We start from the raw sequence: 20,145 nt of genomic DNA, 5'->3' as shown, positions 1-20,145 counted from the left end.
CTCAATCGCACGTGCACACAGCTACTAACCCCATCCCACTGCTCTCTGCCCAGAGCCCATACACCATAAATGCTCTTGCTTGCAACTGGAATGATCAGAATGGACTACACCCCACCCCCACCCCACCCTCCCCGTCCCAGAACATTCTGGGAACCCAACCCTGCAGAGAGCACTTTGGGATTTAGATTAATGCCCCCCTCCCCCCATTCTCCCCTCCCCTATTTTTCTGATTTGCACTGGTTTCATATTCAAGCTTTCCTACCCACCCAGATGACTACAGCTACGGGCACAGGTAGGCAAAGAGGCCATGCCAATCAGCACCATTTGCTTTCTACAATGTACCCAGGCATTGGGAAGATGCTTTGCTACAGGCTCTGCTGCTGCCACTTTCTCCTTCCAAAGCCAGGGGTGGCTGGCAGCCTGTGGCCCTTTCCCATTCCAGCATTGCTCCCCCATGAGCTTCTGCCGGAAGGAACAGTGGGCGATTCTGTCCTGCCCTAAGAGAGGCCTGTCTGAGTCTTGACGCCCGACCCTGGAAGTTGCTGCAGTCTGTACTGATGGATGCTGCCTCCTCCCCCTCGGTGTGAGTAGTGCTGTGAACTGGAAAGTGCTGCTGCTCTGGAGCTCTGATAGAGAGCAGGTTGCCCAGAGCTGGAGGGGTTGATAGTCCGCAAGTCCGACTGCAAGGGTCTAGAAGAAGAGGAAGAGGAGGAGGAGGAAGAAGAAGAAGAAGTGCAGCTGGCAGTTCCCACGCAGGGATGAGGCCCTGATTCAGAGAAGGGCAAACAGTCTGCGGCAGCGGTCTGGGCAGGGCTGGGAGCAGAAGCTGCTGGACAGTTCTTCTTCAGGACCCCACTGCCAGAATGTTGCTGGCCGCTATAATACCCAGAATTCCCTGCAAACAGGGCTGAGGAGTCCGTGGAAACTGAAGGGGTGGAGGAAAGGGAGGTTTCGGAGGAACCGTGAGAGGGAAGGTGCCCTGTTCTCTGCGACTGAGACCTGTAGCTGTATCCGGGGGACGGGATGGGATGTCCTCGGTAGGGCGAGGAGCTCTGAAGAAGGGCCTGTGACTCTGCTCGTGGGCTGTCAGATTGCAAGAGCTGGAAGAAAAGAGACAAAAGTAGTCAACATCTACTGTCCAGCTCCACCACCTCTCAAGAAAAGCTGGGTTCCATCAGAAACAGAGAGAGAACTGAGTGGGATCTGGCTTGCCTCCCATACCTGGTAGCTGTATCGAGAAGGACTGTAAACTGCTGGTCCCTTGATGGCAGAGCTAAGGGGGTCTGTCATGTCTCCCTCCACAGTATCTAGAAGGAACAGAGCGGTTAGCAAGCTTTAGAAATGCATGTGCCTGGATCAAGAGAGCAGGTGAGGTGCGAAAGATCCCCTGAAGTTAAATTTCAAAAGCCTCAGTTCTAGGAAACTTAAAGCCTAGGCAAATAATGGAAAAACTGATAAGCCTCAATAGCCAGAAAGGAAAAGCTTTGAGTCTTCCACCCACCCCCTGCTTGTAATATGTAAAGTTATAAGAACTTGTGCAAATGACTTGGAGCATTAGGGACAGAATGGAATAAGTCTATGTATTATTTTATTGGATTTGTGTCAGTCTTGTTCGAAGTAATAGGAACCTGCTGAAAGTAGGGCTGCTATTGACAGCCGAGCTGAGCCTGTGGCTTAAGAACATAAGAACAGCCCTGCTGGATCAGGCTCAAAACCTATCTAGTCCAGCATCCTGTTTCACACAGTGGGCCCACCAGATGTGCCTGAAAAGCCTACAGGCAAGAGGTGAGGGCATGCCCTCTCTTCTGATGTTGCTCCCCTACAACTGGTATTGAGAAGCATTGTCCCTCTGAGGCTGGAGGTGGCCTATAGCCACCAGACTAGTAGCCACTGATAGACTATCTTCCATGTATTTGTTTAAGCCCCTTTTAAAGCCATCCAAACTAGTGGCCATCATCACATCCCATGGCAAAGAATTCCATAGATTAATTATGCGCTGTGTGAAAAAATACTTCCACTTGTCAGTCCTAAATTTCCAGACCTTCAGTTTCATTGGATGACCCTTGGTTCTAGGGTTGTGTGAGAGGGAGAAAAATGTATCTGGCTATTCTCTCCACTCCATGCATGATTTTATACATCCCAATCTACGGGTACCGTCAAGGAAGCCATAAAAGGGAAGAAGACTTCCTTCCGAAATTGGAAGACCTGTCCAAACGAAGAGAACAGAAAGGAACACAAACTCTGGCAAAAGAAATGCAAGGTGACAATAAGGGAGGCAAAAAGAGTTTGAGGAACATTTAGCCAAAAGTCTCAAGGGGAATAACAAAAACTTCTTTAAGTACATCAGAAGCAGGAAACCTGCCAGGGAGGCAGTTGGACCATTAGACAATGAGGGAGTGAAAGGGATTATTAAGGAGGATATGGAGGTTGCAGAGAAGCTTAATGAGTACTTTGCATCTGTCTTCACGGCAGAAGATACTGAGCATATACCTGTTCCTGAACCAAGCTTTTTAGGGATGGAGGCTAGAGAGCTGAGTCAGATAGAAGTGACAAGGGATGATGTTCTAAACTGTCTGGAAAAACTGAAAGCTAACAAATCACCAGGGCTGGGTGGCATTCATCCAAGAGTCCTCAAAGAACTCAAATGTGAAATTGCTGAACTCCTTGCTAAAATATTTAACTTATCCCTGAAATCGGACTCTGTACCAGAGGACTGGAGAGTAGCAAATGTAACACCGATTTTCAAAAAGGGATCCAGGGGCGATCCGGGAAATTACAGGCCGGTTAGCCTAACGTCCGTTCCAGGCAAATTGATGGAAAGCATCCTCAAGGATAAAATTGTAAAGCACCTAGAAGAATAGGCCCTGCTGGGAGTGAGCCAGCATGGCTTCCGCAAAGGTAAATCTTGCCTCACCAACCTTTTGGACTTCTTTGAGAGTGTCAACGAGTGTGTGGATCAAGGTGATCCAGTTGACATAGTCTACCTGGACTTCCAAAAAGCTTTTGACAAATTTCCTCATCAAAGACTCCTTAGCGGTCATGGGATAAGGGGACAAGTACATGTGTGGATTGCTAACTGGTTGAAAGACAGGAAACAGAGGGTAGGTATAAATGGAGAGTTTTCACAATGGAGGGAAGTAAGAAGTGGGGTCCCCCAGAGATCTGTACTGGGACCGGTGCTTTTTAATCTATTCATAAATGATCCTGAAGCAAGGGTAAGCAGTGAGGTGGCCAAATTCGCAGATGATACCAAAGTCTTTCAGGTAGTGAAATCCGAAACGGATTGTGAGCAGCTCCAAAAGGATCTCTCCAAACTGGGGGAGTGGGCGACAAAATGGCAAATGCGGTTCAGTGTTAGCAAGTGTAAAGTGATGCACATTGGGACGAAAAACCCCAACTTCAAGTATATGCTGATGGGATCTGAGCTGTCGGTGACGGACCAGGAGAGGGATCTTGGGGTTGTGGTGGACAGCTTGTTGAAAGTGTCGACTCAATGTGCGGCAGCTGTGAAAAAGGCAAATTCCATGCTAGGGATCATTAGAAAGGGGATTGAAAATAAAACAGCTAACTTTATAATGCCCTTATACAAAACTATGGTGCAACCACACTTGGAGTACTATGTACAATTCTGGTCACCACATCTTAAAAAGGACATTGTTGAACTGGAGAAGGTACAGAAGAGGGCAACCAAGATGATCAGGGGCCTAGAGCACCTTTCTTACGAGGCAAGACTACAACACCTGGGGCTTTTTAGTTTAGAAAAAAGACGACTGCGGGGAGACATGATAGAGGTCTATAAGGTCATGCATGGTGTGGAGAAAGTGGAGAGAGAGAGATTCTTTTCCCTCTCACACAACACTAGAACCAGGGGTCACTCCATGAAATTGATTGCCAGGAGGTCTAGGACCAACAAACAGAAGTACTTTTTCACACAACGCATGATCCACTTGTGGAACTCTCTGCCACAGGATGTGGTGACAGCCAACAACCTGGATGGCTTTAAGAGGGGTTTGGATGACTTCATTGAGGAGAGGTCTATCAATGGTTACTAGTCGGAGGGCTGTGGGCCACCTCCAGCCTCAAAGGCAGGATGCCTCTGAGTACCAGTTGCAGGGGAGTAATTGCAGGTGAGAGGGCACACCCTCAACTCCTGTCTGTGGCTTCCAGCAGCATCTGGTGGGCCACTGTGTGAAACAGGATGCTGGACTAGATGGGCCTTGGGCCTGATCCAGCAGGGCTGTTCTTATGTTCTCATGTACCTTCCCTTCTTCCTGGGAAGGCTTCTACCTTCCCAAGGAAATTCAATTCCATACTTTTGCCCCAGCTCCAAAAGGTAGCTACTTACTGTACATGCCTTCTTACCTGCTTCTCTCTCCCCCATGCTGTCCCCAGTGGGTGAGGGCTCTCCTCTCTGAGAAATCTTTGCACTGCTGCGCAAAACCTTCTCCAGAATACCACGGCCTTCTCGGAGCCGCTCCACTGAGGTGGGCACCATCCTGCAACAGGACAAACACAGGCATGCTATCAGAAGAGGGTAGCACTGGGACCTCCCAGAGGGCTTTACTTCTAAGAATTCATGGCAACAGAAATGTCAGAAGGCCCCCTGCAGTGTGGAGGAGACCTCCTTTGCTGTCTCTTCCAACAAATATTATGCGTATTCTAGAGTCCATACAACATGCACCTTAAGGCTTGTGCATATGTTACACTGTAACTTAAGTGCTGTCACAAGAGGCAGGGGCTGTGTTTATTTTTAAGATAGAGTGAAGCCTGCTTCTTAATAGTGGCCCGAGATGATTTATGAAAAATGAATAGATTTTGAATCAAATAGCAACCTTGCAGTCTATCCCTAGTATTACTGAAGGAACAGATGACAATTACCAGAGAGGAAGAGAGGCCTAAGACCACAGCATGTGCATCCTAAAAAATGCTCCTTACATTAGGCCTGTCCAGCTGAACCATAACTGTTGTGTTAAGATCTTGGTCATGACTGCAGCATACATTACAATGGTTTGCTCAGAGAAGAGCAAGGGAAGTCACTGCTGGAGTTTACTTTTGTACAAGAAGAATGTACAAGAGAATCTCAAGTTAATTTACAAGTGGGAGTGAAGGCAGACAAAGGCCTCTACAAATAGGCTTCACCATAATTTTGCTCACCAAGACAGTTTTAAATGGAAAAATACTTATTTCTTACATCTAAGAAATATATAAAAATGTATAAGGGCAGTATATAAATCAAATAAATAAAATCTAGTTTTAGGCACAGATTTCCAACTTACAACCATTATGCCAATGAGAACTAGACAGCTGAGATAGTGAAATGAAACTGAGACAGTGAAAGCTATCAGTAAAATGGCCCACTTTGCAGAGTGGTTGCAATTCTACACATTGAAAGTGCTAGAATACTCATGTAAGCCACAATTCTACAATTTTAAGACTTATTCCCCAACTTATGGCTTAACTGAACACCTGACTGCCTCTAATCCTACACTTATGACATAATGAACACTAGTTAACCAACCAGCTTACATGCTGTACCTCTCAGAGTGAATATTTCATGTCTACCATGTTATTTTTAAAAATGGATTGACCAGACAAACATCCACATCCCACGGAGGGTGAAGGATGGGGGCGGGGGAGGCAGAGTTCACACCTCACAGGGGTGAGTGGGAGGGGTGGATTCACACCTTCACTGCTGCTATTGTGTAGTTGGAGAGACAATTTCCTACAAGGCGGGATTAACTGGGCAGCAGCACATCTAAGATTGTAAAGGCAGTTTCTTGGCAAGTGAAAAAGACAGAAGCTTCATTTCTTTTAAAGTGAAAACTTGTGTGTAATACTGTACAATGCAGCAAAGCTGAAGAAGCTCTTGTGTAAATGAGGCATACAATCTGAAGTCACCACCTGTCTCGAGTGTACAGTGTCTGGAGTAGAAAATATCAGTTCATTGCATGCAATGGCAGGTGGGGGGTCCTAAGAACTAAACTAAAATTAAAGTGCTCAGTACTCCAATCCCTGCTCTGCCCCAGGATTGCCACTGGAGTTGAGAGAAGAAAGCTGATCAGCTCTGAGCACAATACCAATAATCCTGATTTGCAAAAACACACAGCACTCGAAACTCAGATATAAGTAAGTACCTCTGCTTGCTTATGCAAAACACTAAAATCAGAATTCCCCAACTTGGACAGCCAAGTTCTGTAAGTTCAAAGAGAGCAGAATTGTGCTAACAGCCAAGTGGAGCCTCCATGTTCAAAGGCACTATGCCTTTGAATTCAAAGTGCTGGGGACAGACAGGGGAAGCTCACAAGCAGAGCATGAATCACCTAACTTGCTATTGTTGGGAACAGAGCACTGGACAATCTAAACCTTTGGTCTGATCTAACAGAGTGATTCTCATGTAATGAGCCAACAGTCTGTGCTAACGCTGCTTGGTGTAAAATCAAACTGGGTTAAGACCCATCCGTAATGCAACACCAGCATACTTGAGCATGTGTTCCATACACAATTATTTAGAGCCTCTCCAACTTGCAAATGTGGTAGCAATAGCACAGGTGATGGAATGATGGCACCCACAGGATCTTGGCAAGATAGTGGAGTGAAGCAAGGAAGTGCAGCCCACAGAACATCAGCTGTGAAAAGTGCTTTCCCTCTGACCTCTTGAAGTTTCCTATTCATGGCCACTACTACTACTACTACTACTACAAATATTTCTTTTCAACCAATTTTTTCAAAGTAGTTTACATAGAAAAACACCCAAGATGGTTCCCTGTCCCAAAAAGGCTCCAAATCTAAAATGAAACAAAAAGCAGATAACCAGCAACAGCCACTGGAGGAATGACGTGCTGTGGCTGGATAGGTACAGTTGCTCTCTCCCTGCTAAACAGAAGAGTATCGCCACTTTAGAAAGGTGCCCCTAAGCTCAGTTAGCAGGGGTCAATCATATCCTTCTACAGCTTCTCGATAGAGCCCCTTTTAAGCAGCTCTATACAGTCTTGGAAAGCAGGAGCCCTCTTTAATAAAAGTCAAACTGCAATTCCTCAGAAATTTGATGAGTGCCTTGAATGTTGCAATGGCATGTCAGCTTATGTTAACCTGGGAAGTCACCAATGGATCATGTGCTCCACAGGGATGAAGACCAGTGTGGTGTAGCAGTTAATGTGTTGGGTATGGAAAGTAAAGTAAGGTGTGCCATTAAGTGGATATCAACTCCTGGTAACCACGGAGCCCTTTGGTTTTCTTTGGTAGAATACAGGAGTGGTTTACCATTGCCACCTCCCGCACAGTGTGAGTTGATGCCTTTCAGCACCTTCCTATATTGCTACTGCCCAATACAGGTGTTTTCCATAGTCTGGGAAACATACCAGCAGGGATTCGAACCGGCAACCTCTGGCTTGCTAATCAAGTCATTTCCCCGCTGCGCCATTAGATGGCTTTGGGTATGGGAAAAGTTAAATTCCCATCCTAGCTATAAAAGGTTGCTGGGTGGCCTTGAACAAGTCATGCTCATTCTCAGCAAAACTTCCCTCACAGGGTTGTGGGAAGGATAAAGTAGAATAACCCCCTCTACATCACCTTAAGCTCAAAAGACTGCTACAAATATGTACATGTTTGCTACTAAAGAACTGTTCTGCTGGGATAGGATTCCTTGGCTGATGATGTAACTACTTTAGAGGAAAAGCTGAATGTTCTAGATCTCTTCAGGGATCTGAGCAGCCTTTTCAAGGCAAGGAGACTTGCTAATCTCCATCATAGGAACACTGAAGCTTCTCATTGTTTGGAAGTTCCTACGACAGCCACAGCAGTTAACCACACAGAAAACTATTGTTCAAACAGATTTCCACCTCTGAATAGTTCTTTTAAGACTTGGTGTCTGGATAAGTGAGATGTGCGCAAGGAAATGGCACATCTTGTTCACAAAGCATATCCATCTTCCTGCTTTATAACAGAACAAAAGAGGATAGCACAAACATTTCCTTTCCCCATCTTTTCAGAATGGCATGCTGGCACAAGTGCTATGTCCACCAGCAAACCTTCCTGGGGGAACTCTTAGAAACAGGACATTACTTTTGCAGATTTTCCTTCCCAAGACTCAACAGCAGTCTAACACTCACCACCTACTGCTGATGCTGTCCTGAGATTTGCAGTGCGTAGTCCCTCTTGGTTCTGGTGGGCTAACTTCCTCTAAGTGAGACATAGAGGAATGTGAGGGGGAGAACCCATGTTGCGGGGAGGACAGGGCACGGCCTCCCAAGCTCTGAATAACACCGGTATCCACATCTGCCACAGAGCAGCTGTTGCCCAGTCGAGTGGGTGTCCCAGTGCATCGAGCAGAATCCCCTCCCTCCTTGGCTTCTTGCTTCCGTTTGCGGTACTCCAGCAGAGACACCTAGAAAAGAAAGAAATACTGTAAGCTGTCCTATTGGAATCTGAGTGTGGAACAGCTGACAAAGCAGCAAGTAGGGCGGAGACAGGCTGTTTGCAGCACAGGTCGCTCACAGAGCAGGGGGGAACGGAACTGTACCATGGCTTCACGCTGTCTTGTGGACCTAAAGATCAGCAGAGCCTAGTGTTTCTTGAGCAGTAGGAGCCACTGAGCCTGACCCAGAGTTTGCACAGCAGTCAGATACTTGGTTTTAAGCTCTAGAACACAGTCAAACCAACTGCACTCCCTAGGACAACCAAAGGCAGAGAGCAAAGCACAAGGGCTCAAACACTTTTTAAGAATTGCCAGGAAATTTAGGACCAGAATTCTTTTTTCCACAAAACACATAATCCACTTGTGGAATTCTCTGCCACGAGATGTGGTGACAGCCAACAACCTGGATGGCTTTAAGAGGGGTCTGGATAACTTCATGGAGGAGAGGTCTATCAGTTGCTACTAGTCAGAGAGCTATAGGCCACCTCCAGCCTCAAAGGTAGGATGCTTCTGAGTACCAGTTGCAGGGGAGTAACAGCAGGAGAGAGGGCATGCCCTCAGCTCCCAGTGGCATCTGCTGAAACAAGATGCTGAACTAGACGGGCCTTGGGCCTGATCCAGCAGGGCTGTTCTTATGTTTTTAAGAAGAGACTCTATACCCCAACTACTGTTTCCCCTGATGTTTGAGTCTACTTTTACCTTGTCTTCACCTCTGGCAGATCTCAGCTCTTCCCATGTTCTGTTGCATTTGGGCTTGCATTTCTCAGAATCTTTCCATTGCACCCTACTCTATGTGTTTTCCCCCATGCACCTTCCCCACACCCGCCCTTCTTCAGGTCTTCCTTTTTCTCAGCAACATCTGCCATCCCCCTCAGTCCCTTCTGCTCATTTAATTCACATGTAATACTTGCCTTTTTCCTCTGTGGTGGATTCTGAGGGACAGATTTAACTCCTTCACAAGCTCTCTCACCACAGGGGGCCATGGATCCGTGTGCAGATTCTTTGAGAAGTGTCTGCTCATGTCTGCCAAAGTATCCCTCTGCAGGAGAACTGCAGCAGCCCCTATCTGGATTTAGAGGTTTCCCATCAGCCATTTGAGGAGATTCTCTTAACAATCCATCTGCCCGGGGCATAGCATTCAAAGGGGAGAAGGCATACATTAAATTAAACTCTGTCCGAAAAGCCTGGTCAGAGCTTCTTAGCAGCGTCTGGGCTTCCCCACTCTTTCCTGGGAAACTGGTCTCCGAGGGTTGGGAGGCTGGATCAGAATGTCCTGAAGGGAGCAGCAATGGTCTCTCTGGGCAGCTGGTACTGCTGGCATCCAGAAGTCCTGCCTTTGGCATGTCAAGTTCCGTCCTGAGGCAGAGCTAGAAGAGCCAAGAAGGGGGGAGGGGAGGGGAGGGAAGGAGAGGATATTGAATGGGGGTAGAAAACCAGGTGAAAGGGGCAGACAGAGAGAAATACTTTAATTTGGGAAAGAGTCCCCCTTCCCATGGGCACAGCACACACTGCTTTCCTGCTCCTTGTTCCCAGCCCGCAGCAACCCTTTCCTGACCTACTTTGCTCGCCTTCCTGCCTGGTCTTCTGGCTGCATAGTTGCTTCCCACCCCACCCCTTCTATGCTGCAGACTTTCTGGAGGCAAACGTGTTTACAGGGCCCCTCCCCCTTTTGGATGGAGATGCTAGTGCTCAAGCGAGCCCCAATGTATTGTTTTTTTTAAGTCACCATTTAACATATAATGTCACAACCATTTCAATAAAAGGTGAAGAATCAACAAAAAGTTCAAGGCAAGCAGGTACACCACACACCAGATACTCTTACCAGCCAACCTCTTCATTGTGAAACTATCACAATCACACATTGCAGGCACACCTCTCCTCACTCCACCACAACAATTGGAGATCTCCTCCTCACTAAAAAAAGAGACTCAACAAACCCATGGTGCTTTAATTAGTGGACAATGTAGAATCCGGTCTTTATAGAGTTTCAGCCCTGGGCAGAATCCTGGATCTCTCATGTTTTAACAGGCTTCCAACCCTCATTATTGCAAGGCATGTTTTAAGAACATTAGGGCAGTGCTGTTAAGCCAGAGATGAATGGAGCTATGTGGAGCCATTCCTTCAATAAAGGTGGGGCTTTTGCCCCCTGCACCTCTCTCATTGCACCCCCCCCCCACTCCCAACTCTGTATCTCTACTGTTCTTCCATGTTCAAAATGTGATGGTTTTGCAAAAGCCTTAAGTTCTCTCATCAGAATGGCACATGAGTAAAAGCCTAGATGTCTAATTCAAAAGACAGTATGACTGTCTGAGAGTGTACTGCTTACAAAACCCAAGCTAACCCATCACCATATACGTATAAAGGTGTGTCTATTAGCCTACATTTCTAGCAGTCTCACTTAGCTGTGCCCTATTTTGCATGAGTGTCTCTATAGAGTATTTCTGTTCCAACGTGCTGCCTGCAGGCTGCCTACACTAAACAATGGCCCTCCAACTAAAACCGGCGATGTAGTCCTCAGTGACCCGCATGCTAGACTCACAGGCAACTGGACCTAAGCCATTTGACCATACCCCACAACTGTGCTATATGTCATGACTGCAAATTGTGCTGGGATACTGCAGTGCAGGCCTGCTTAGCACTGGCATCTGTCTACCCTCCAAGTCACAGTTCCAAAGCAAACAAAGGTTCTGAGTAAGATAGCATATTTCAGTATCTTGGGTTTGAGGATACACTCGGCTGTTGGTTTGCAACTCTTCTACCAGTTGATTGTGTTGCTTCTCCTCTTGATGCAGTGATAGGGCAGGGAAGGAAATGAAGCTTTATTGCCCTATCATACCACGTATGCCCACACACAGCATGAACAGGGCTTGTGTTACTGTGTATCCATTTGTTTCGGTTTCTCTGCTGCATTAATTTTTGCTCTGTTTAGAGTCTACTACATTTGAGGGTTTCATTTTTTGAGTCACTTTAAACTTTCTTTTGAGTGGAAAGGCAGGATAAAAATTCCCCTAAATAAAACAAAACCGCTGTGCATAGACCTTTCCATTTAAGAGCAAGCCATATCTGTGTGTGATGTCTTCACAGAGCAATGAGGGCTGACAAACTTAGGGCTGCTTCATACAGTACATTTTCTGACACAAACATTAATTCTTATGTTAGAAAAATGTGTGTGTGTGTGTCTGTACGCACATGCATTTTGCCACACGTCCACCCACCCCACTACAAATACATACAGACAAACTGTGTGTGGAGATTAATCTCATGTGGAAAGTATGAATGCATGAGCTTCCCATAGGGCTTTGTCAGAATCCTGTGACTCACCTCTAACTTCTGTTTCTTGATGATGATTTAGCAGTGTGGTTGTGGCTGCTAACTCTCCCACCTTCACTCATCACCATGCTATTTAATAGTGTGTTCTTTCTTAATACTGACATTTTTTACTTTGGAAATTTCAGCACTCCAGGCATCCTGCACACCTAGGAAGATCTCTGACTGCACCACTCTTGGATACTTATTTGAAATATTCATGCTCAGGGCTGTTAACTGGATTAAAATTTAGAGCTGCAGAAGGTTCTCTAACATTTTTGTTAAATAAGCCTCTGACTTAAGTTTCTACCCCTTCTGATGCTCCACGCCCCAAATGTGCAAGCAGTCTCTGCAAAAACCCCAGCTTCAGTAGACACCTTCTCCTTTGGTCTCCAGTTATATTTCCCTGCGCATGTACGTCATTAAAAATGCTATAGTGCTTTTCCATAAAAACTAAGTCCAGCAGTTTATTATAAAAGTAGTCTCATACACATTATAATAGCCCTGTAATACAACTATCTTTGTAATACAACTACCTTCCTCTCTCCTAAATAGATACTGCTGCTTGAGGCAGACCACACCCCCAATCAAATGTGCATTAGTCTTATTGATTTGCTTAATCAATCTCAACACAGAACATGAATTAGGGAAGAATTTAGACTGTTGGCACAAAGCAGAAATATGATATTTATGCTACAAAGGAACAAGGAGATGGCCTTAGCGCACACATCCTTGTTGCAAGGCCCTGGTCAGCCATCAGCAATGAAGCAAGTGGAGATTTGGCACCTGAGCCCTAATTGCTTCTGCTTCTCCTCCACACCCAGCCCCCACTGCTACTTAAAAAAAGATTAACTGACAGGCCTCACATTTTCAACCCAAATCTGCTCAACTACAGCTCAAGAGAAATCTGATTTGACTGGTCCCTTTCTTCCCCTCCATTTTCTTATTCTCCACAGATTCCCATCTACCCTCCTCCCTCCAAGCGTGTACGTACACACACACACACACACACACACACACACACACACACACACACACACACACACGCTCTCCGCCTCCAATTGAGATGGTGTGATAACTACCTCGGGCGACAGGGACTCGGGCCTATGCGCAGGGGAACTCTCAGGGGAGGATACGTTCTAGGAGGGAAAAGCATCTTGTTATTCATCTACTTTTACAAGTCAAGAAGTAAAAAAAGAAAAGCACAGAGGTTAGCCATAGCTGTTCTGAAAAACACACACTACCCTGGTGATGGCCTCAGCAATTAGGAGGGAACTAAACACATTACATGGTTTCAAGAGGCTGAGGAAAGCAGGAAGACAGGACAGAGTTACTGTGTCTCATGCTACAACTTTAGTATCCAAACCAGAGGACAGCACACACGTTAAAGAGCAGGATCTATTTCCTTATGCTCCAGAGACATCCAGGCCTGAGAAAGTTAGCCTGATACAAAAATATGAGCAATGGGGTTGGGGGAGAAGCCTGACCCTCTTAAGCCACCACCAACAGCTTCCACTCTCCCCCCTACACTGTCTTTTCAGACTGAGCTGGCGATGAAGGTAATATGCAGAAAAAAATTTCAGCTAGCTGCTCTTTAAGATGGACCAGAGCCTGGGCATGAAGGACACTTGCCTCCTGAGGGAAGATGGCTGTGAAGCACAGAGAGAGAGAGAGAGAGAGAGAGAGAACGAACACGAACTCTTATATCTACAGTTCTCTTCAAAAGACCCTTTATTGCACAAGAATAAAAGCTGATATTCATTTATTTTTGTGCAATAAAGGGTGTTTTGAAGATAACTGTATTGTTAATATGCCAGTTGCACTGCTGATATCTCGTATCTAAAACCTAATGCTGCATGGATGCTACTCTGCTCTCCTCCATCAATACAGGACATGGCCCTGCCAGATGTACACAGTGCAAGGGCCACTCCTAGCCAGAGGGAGGAAGGGGACTTTATCCTCAGAACCTGCCAGCTTATACTAGTTGGTGGCTCCGCCTCAGATGTAGCACATTAGCTGTCAGACAGTCAAGAGAAAATTCTGGTTGTCTGAAAGCTGCTAAAGCCATAGCAGACTGGAGAGAGAACAGCAAGAGCAGCAGTGTGGGCTCACATACCTCTTAGCCATGTTACAAGGAATAAGACTATCTTCTATATATTCAATTCTCCTAAGGGTACCCGTCACTAATCTCATGTGTGGCAGCTCTCACGAGAGCAGCTGCCTGGGGGATAGCGATGGGGACGGGAGACAATGGCGGCGGTGGCGGGCCGACCTGGCCCTGGCCCAGCCACCCAGAGGAGGCGGCGGCAGATCGGCCTGGCCCTGGCTCGGCCGCTGGTCGGCCAGAGGTGGTGGCAGGACAGCCTGGCCCAGCTGCTAGGACGAGGGGGTGAGAGGAAGCGGTGGGCCGGCTTTCTGGTTGGCAAGCCAGAAAGCGTGGGGTGGGGGAGAGAAGCGGGCCGGTCAGCCAGCCCGTCAGAAAGCGTGTGTGTGTGTGTGTGTGTGTGTGTGTGTGTGTGTGTGTGTGTGTGTGAGGTGGGGCTGGGCAGTCAGCCAGCCAGAAAGCTGGGCATGCCAGGGAGGGGACAGTGGTGATAGGGGTACCGGCCGGAGGCACAGATGCTCCGCCCAGCTAGTTTTCCTTATTTCAAGAGCATCCCAGCTGTCATATGCCTATACCACCTAATAGAGACCAGAGTTCATTTATATGAAGGAATCTTTGTTCCATAGGGCTACAACAAAATCCCTTAGGAACAAAGGTTTTTCCTTGAACCATTTGCCAAGCAGATTCCATGCTTGGATTCCATGCTTGGAATATTAGGAAGGGGGTTGAAAATAAAACTGCTAATATTATAATGCCCTTATACAAAACGATGGTGCAGCCACATTCGGAGTACTGTGTACAGTTCTGGTCACCATATCTTAAGGAACACACTGTAGAACTGTAAAAGTTGCAGAAGAGGGCAACCAAGATGATCAGAGGCCTGGAGCACCTTCCTGATGGGGCAAGGATCCAACACCTGAGGCTTTTTAGTTTAGAAAAAAGACAACTGAGGGGAAGACATGATAGAGGTCTATAAAATCATGCATGGTGTGGAGAAAGTTGATAAGAGAAATTTCTCTCTCATATATAACACTAGAACCAGGGGTCATCCCATGAAACTGACCGCCAAGAAATTTAGGACCAACAAAATGAAGTACTTTTTCACACAACACATCATCAGCCTATGGAATTCTCTGCCACAAGATGCGGTGACAGCCAATAGCCTGGATGGCTTTAAGAGGGGTTTAGATAAATTCACAGAGGACAGGTCTATCAATGGCTACGAGTCTGAGGGCTACAGACCACCTACAACTGAAGAGGCCTCTAAATACCAGTTGCAGGGAGTAATAGTAAGAAAGACAGCATGTCCTCAGCTCTTGCCTGTGGGCTTCCTAGAGGCATCTGGTGGGCCACGATGTGAAACAGGATGCTGAACCCCTTGGGCCTGGATCCAGCAGGGCTTTTCTTATGTTCTCATGACCCAAACTGGCTGCATACAGGGAAACCTTCTCTTTGCCTAGATGGATGCCACCATGCCCCAATTTTTTATTTTTTTATTTAAAAGAAGTTACTTTGGAAGTCACCCTACACTTCTACTGCATAATAGACCAGGTTTAACTTCTCAGCATCTCCACGTCAAGACAACTTCAGGCTACTAAAATGTAAGGTCCATGAAACAGTTCTCCTGAACGTTGGGTCCCCAGATGTAACTCCCAGAGGATGATAGGAGTTGTAGCTCAACATAAGGGACCTAAGGTTGAGAACCCTGCCCTAGGGCAACAACCAGGGCTATGTCTAAATCATACAGCTGACGAGTTGTGTCTTCACAGTTCAAGACAGCAGCTGAAAAGGATACTATCTGAAGTCTCAAACGAAGACTGTCTTGTCCACCTGAGCTTCTGGCACTGATTAGTAACCATGTAAACTAGTTTTTTGCAGTTGTCGTGATTTTTTGTAACGTGAGTTTCAATTGATTCTGCTTGACTGATGGCTGCTGGAACTGCTTTGAATCATTTTTGTCAACTGTTTAATGATGTTCCTATTTTATCTACTGATGTACCAGGGATATTTTTCTTTTCTTTTTATTAGTTTTATTAAGTCACCTTGAATACAATTATTTGGTAGAAAGGTGGCACAGAAATATTTTAAATAAGGTTCCATGAATGAATGGAATGGAGTGAATAAGAAGTCTCCAAAAAAATTGGGAAGGGGCGGGTGGGCAATTTACTCAGTCACACACAGCAGAAGTAGCTCATTTTCTGACAGGGAGCAGAACCCATTGCAGTCTAAGATTTACTCTGACCACTGCCATCTCAAAATTAGGAGCATGGGATCAAACGTCCAATTTCAAGTTGCACATTCCTAGCAACATCCCAGAGTACTGCCCCATTTGACTGCAGTTTCTGTGGCAGGCCTGCTCAATTTACCCCCACCCCCAGATGTTTTTGGACTACAACTCCCATAATCCCCAGCCACAGTGGCCAATAGCCAGAGATTATGAGAGTTGTAGGCCAACATCTACATGAGGGCTAAAACTGAGCAGCCCTGTTCTATGGCCTCTGGTGAAGTGGCTCCAATCAGTCAAGTCCCCAGTTATAGCTGGATGCAGACTGCAGGTGGCCAAGACCTGCAGCCAAATCCAAGTGAGACTTGGACAGCAAGTATAATTACCTAGGCATTGAATTATGAGCAACCTACCCCAAGAAAGCAAAGGCTTCTAGCTCTCATGATTGTAAAGATACTCTTATGTGGGTAAGGGGCTGTCCTGGAAGTATATTCGGAAACTGCAGCTAGTGCAAAATGCGGCAGCTACAATTTTATTCGCAGTGGCCTGTCAGGATCATATCACACCCATTCTGAAAGAGCTGAACTGGCTACCAATTTGTTTCTGGGTCCAATTCAAGGAGCTGGTCTTGACCGTTAAAGCCCTTAATGGTTTGGGCCCAGGATATTTGAAGGACAGCCTGCTCCCAAGTGTTTCTGCCCGCTTGACAAGATCATTGGAGGGAGCTCTGTTCCGTGTGCTGACATGAGAGGCTAGGCTGTTGAGCACATGGGAGAGGGCCTTCTCAGTCATTGCCCTCAGGCTTTGGAATGCTCTCCCGGCTGTTCCTCAGCCTCCATCACAGTTTTTAGAAAACAAGTTAAAACATGGCTCTTCACCCAGGCTTTTATATGAGAGTATAATTTTTACTGCTGCAGCTTTATGTTTGGAGAGGAGAGCTGGTCTTGTGGTAGCAAGCATGACTGGTCCCCTTAGCTAAGCAGGGTCCATCCTGGTTGCATATGAATTGGAGACTTGATGTCTGAGCACTGTAAAATATTCCCCTTAGGGGATGGAGCTGCTCTAGGAAGAACATCTAGGTTCCAAGTTCCTTCCTTGGCATTTCCAAGATAGGGCTGAGAGAGATTCCTGCCTGCAACCTTGGAGAAGCCATTGCCAGTATGTGTAGACAATACTGAGCTAGATGGACCTATGGCCTGACTCAGTATATGGCAACTTCCTATGTATATTACTGTTTTATATCAATTTTTAAACTTTTAGATGTTGTATTTATATTTAAATTTAATATATGTACTTTTTAATTTTAATTGTGCATTGTTTTAATTATATTGTAAACAGCTTTGGGATTATTTTAATGAAAAGCTGTATAGAAATCAAACGAATAAATAAATAAATACCGCCTGATGAATCTCAGAAGCTTTAGCAGCTGCTGAATAAAAATTTCCAGTGGAAAGGGACCCCTGCCCATGACTAGCAACAGCAAAATAAACTATGCAAAATTCTGCAGATGTATGAGAAATTATGCCTATTTTCTGAATCTGCATAACTTAGAAAGCTTACAGAATTTGAACTGTGTTGTCACAGAGTTTGGATTACCTTGGTACAACATTTTTAAATTTATTTTTAGAATGCAGAACACACATAGCCCAGGCTATAATCCCAATTCCCAGCAATGACAGTCCCAACAGGATCATAAATCCAGGTAGCAGAGGATCAAGACTCCAGAATACCTAACCACGGCCTGCTCAAATATTGCCACAACATACACTTTCATGGGCCAGCAGCAGATCTAATGAGTTTATGGCCCACACATTCCAGCACTGAAACACCAACCTGAAAGCCCTTCCGCCCCAAGCATACAGATGGAACACAGTAAGATAATAGCATGTTTTAGAATGAAAGCGCTACTTCTGCTTATCTTATAGCAATCTCCCAAGATCACAACTACCACCACTATCCACACCTGCCTTGCATTCACAAAAGCTTGAAAAGGGAGATAGGAGGAATGGAAAATAGTCAAATGAAGTCATGCAGATGGGAACATCCTGAGATGCAATGTGGCTGATGGGCTCTAAAGCTTAGGGTTTGCTAGGTAGTGCATGCAGGGAAACAGAAGCTGGAAAGTTGGCAATATCTTTGGCTACTACTCTAGGAAGGAGAAGAGAGGATAAACTGGGCTTAAAAGGGACTGGAATGGGAGCAGTTGTGCCTCCAATAACCTGTGACTCTTTGCACACTAGAATCCATTTACTGTGTAAGAATAGAGATCTAGTCTATTGGTGTCTGGCTCTCTGAACACACAAGGTTTCAATTTAAAGTCCATCCACTCATCTATTATCTAACTGTCCCTCAAAGCAGTTTGGGTGCACATGTCTTAGGCCTGCAAGCAGAGTTACCAGTCCCCCTCCTCACCCCAACTTACCTCAAACTGTAGTGGAGTATTGCAACGGCTAGCAGCCAAAGAGGGAATCGGTGAGAAGATCACGCCGCTGCGGCTTTCCTCTTCTCCTGGCATAGATGAGGATGATGTGGTGAGGTGTGGGCTCAGTGAGTCAGGAACCGAGGGGCCAGCAAGTGGGGGAGTGACTGGAGACAGTGGCCTCAGTAACTTGGTAACACTCTGCTCCATCAGATAGCGAGACTTCCACTTCTTCAGGGGACTCAACAAGTCTGAAATGTAGTATGCAATCCAAATGGTGACTCTACCGTTATGAAGCCCTAATCTACCCACAAGAGTTGCTCCCTCTAATACTCAATTTTCTGCCTATGGTGCAGCACTGAGAAGCCCTCATTTCTTCAGGGGCAACAATCTTCCTTCTTCAGGGGCAACAATAAGGCAGGGTAAAATAAGAAATCTCAGCCAATTTTAAAACAAGGACAATTTCAGGGCTCAAAGGAAGGTGCTGGACAGGTTCAAACCAAAAGCAACCAATTGTGTTTTCAGGCCCTGCTGAGGCTGGGCCAAGAAGTAAGAGGAGACATGCTCTATGGCAGTTCTAGGTAGTCCAAAGTCCCTTTGCATCACTTTCATAGTGCAGCACCAATCAGCCTTTCCCACCCCACACCCAAGACAGGGGTGGGGCAAAAGTAATATCTCATGTCTTGTAGGACCAGTCTCCTCCTATTCAAGAGAGCTTCACTTGACTGTGAGCTCCCTTGGTTTATCTGCCTTCCTGAACTAGGAGTAGGGCCTTCCATTTCCTTGCACTCCTTTGGCAGATGGAAAACCTGGCAAAGACTGCAACCGAGACTGAACGAGAACTGACAACTATCAATGCCCACATTAATCTTCACAAGCCCTCTGATAAGTTTCCCTGCAGCAAAGATGGATATCATAATCCAGGCCTCCCTATTACACTCTTTTCTGCTCCCAACAAATTTTCAATTTATACTCAATATAAAACAGTTCTCTGCTGTCATTCCCACCCTCAAACTGCAAATACTCCTCATTAATGAGCCTCTATTAACATTATCTCAGATTCTGCTTTCCTTGTAGCAGCATCCCTGGGATAATGATAAGTCTCTTAGTGGGTATAGACTAGTTCTTCTTGACAATTCTAAAAATTAACGCAGTCCCCATTTTCCTTGCACTGGAAGGCTCTGTTCTCCACACACAGTACCTGGCATCTTTCATTCTAGGATGACAGAATCTAGTATCTCACATACCCAGAATAGTCTTAGGGTTCCTTTTACATCCAGATACCCTATGTATACTCTCTGGTACGCTCTAGACATTCTCCAGGACCTATGTGATCAGCCCTCACCCACATGGCGGGATCATTTAAACCTTTTCTCATTTGAGCAGGAACTGCTCTCTGATAAATAGCTCCCACATGGACAACTCTCTTAGCTCATATTCCATTAACGGCCATCATGCTTGTTTGCCGAGAACCCATGAATCCGGTAGAGATTGCATCCCATGGTCTAAATCCACCTACTGAAAATGTTATTCTCACCCTTCTCTCCACAGTTCAAACTCTTGACTAATAGCAGCCCCAAGATAGTTGTGAATGGACAGTGGGAACTGATTTTCCAACTTATCACTAGCAGATTGCTTCAGTCAGATTTCTAACACCATCACCTCCCAATTCACCAGCT

At 45.9% G+C, this 20,145-nt stretch overlaps 1 protein-coding gene across 5 annotated transcripts in view; it reads right to left on the bottom strand.

Annotated features, from left to right (window-relative positions):
- Positions 1-217: 217 nt before the first annotated feature.
- The window catches only part of SETD5 (SET domain containing 5), an 81,496-nt gene continuing 61,568 nt past the window's right edge, over positions 218-20,145 (bottom strand). For 3 of the 5 annotated variants that reach the window (XM_053294316.1, XM_053294315.1, XM_053294319.1), the window contains exons 18-24: positions 18,470-18,717; positions 12,802-12,858; positions 9,325-9,780; positions 8,109-8,383; positions 4,363-4,496; positions 1,222-1,307; positions 218-1,100 (exon numbers count right to left, since the gene is read on the bottom strand). In XM_053294316.1, coding sequence (XP_053150291.1) covers positions 498-1,100; positions 1,222-1,307; positions 4,363-4,496; positions 8,109-8,383; positions 9,325-9,780; positions 12,802-12,858; positions 18,470-18,717 — 1,859 coding nt within the window. In that variant the 3' untranslated portion in view covers positions 218-497. The remainder of the gene's footprint in view (positions 1,101-1,221; positions 1,308-4,362; positions 4,497-8,108; positions 8,384-9,324; positions 9,781-12,801; positions 12,859-18,469; positions 18,718-20,145) is intronic. The other 2 variants (XM_053294317.1, XM_053294320.1) reach the window with 1 other exon arrangement.

The sequence above is a fragment of the Hemicordylus capensis genome, chromosome 2, assembly GCF_027244095.1.
Source record: "Hemicordylus capensis ecotype Gifberg chromosome 2, rHemCap1.1.pri, whole genome shotgun sequence".
NCBI classification, from domain to species: Eukaryota; Metazoa; Chordata; class Lepidosauria; order Squamata; family Cordylidae; genus Hemicordylus; species Hemicordylus capensis.
Note: the sequence above shows the minus strand (reverse complement) of the source record. Positions and strands in the feature narration are given on the sequence as shown.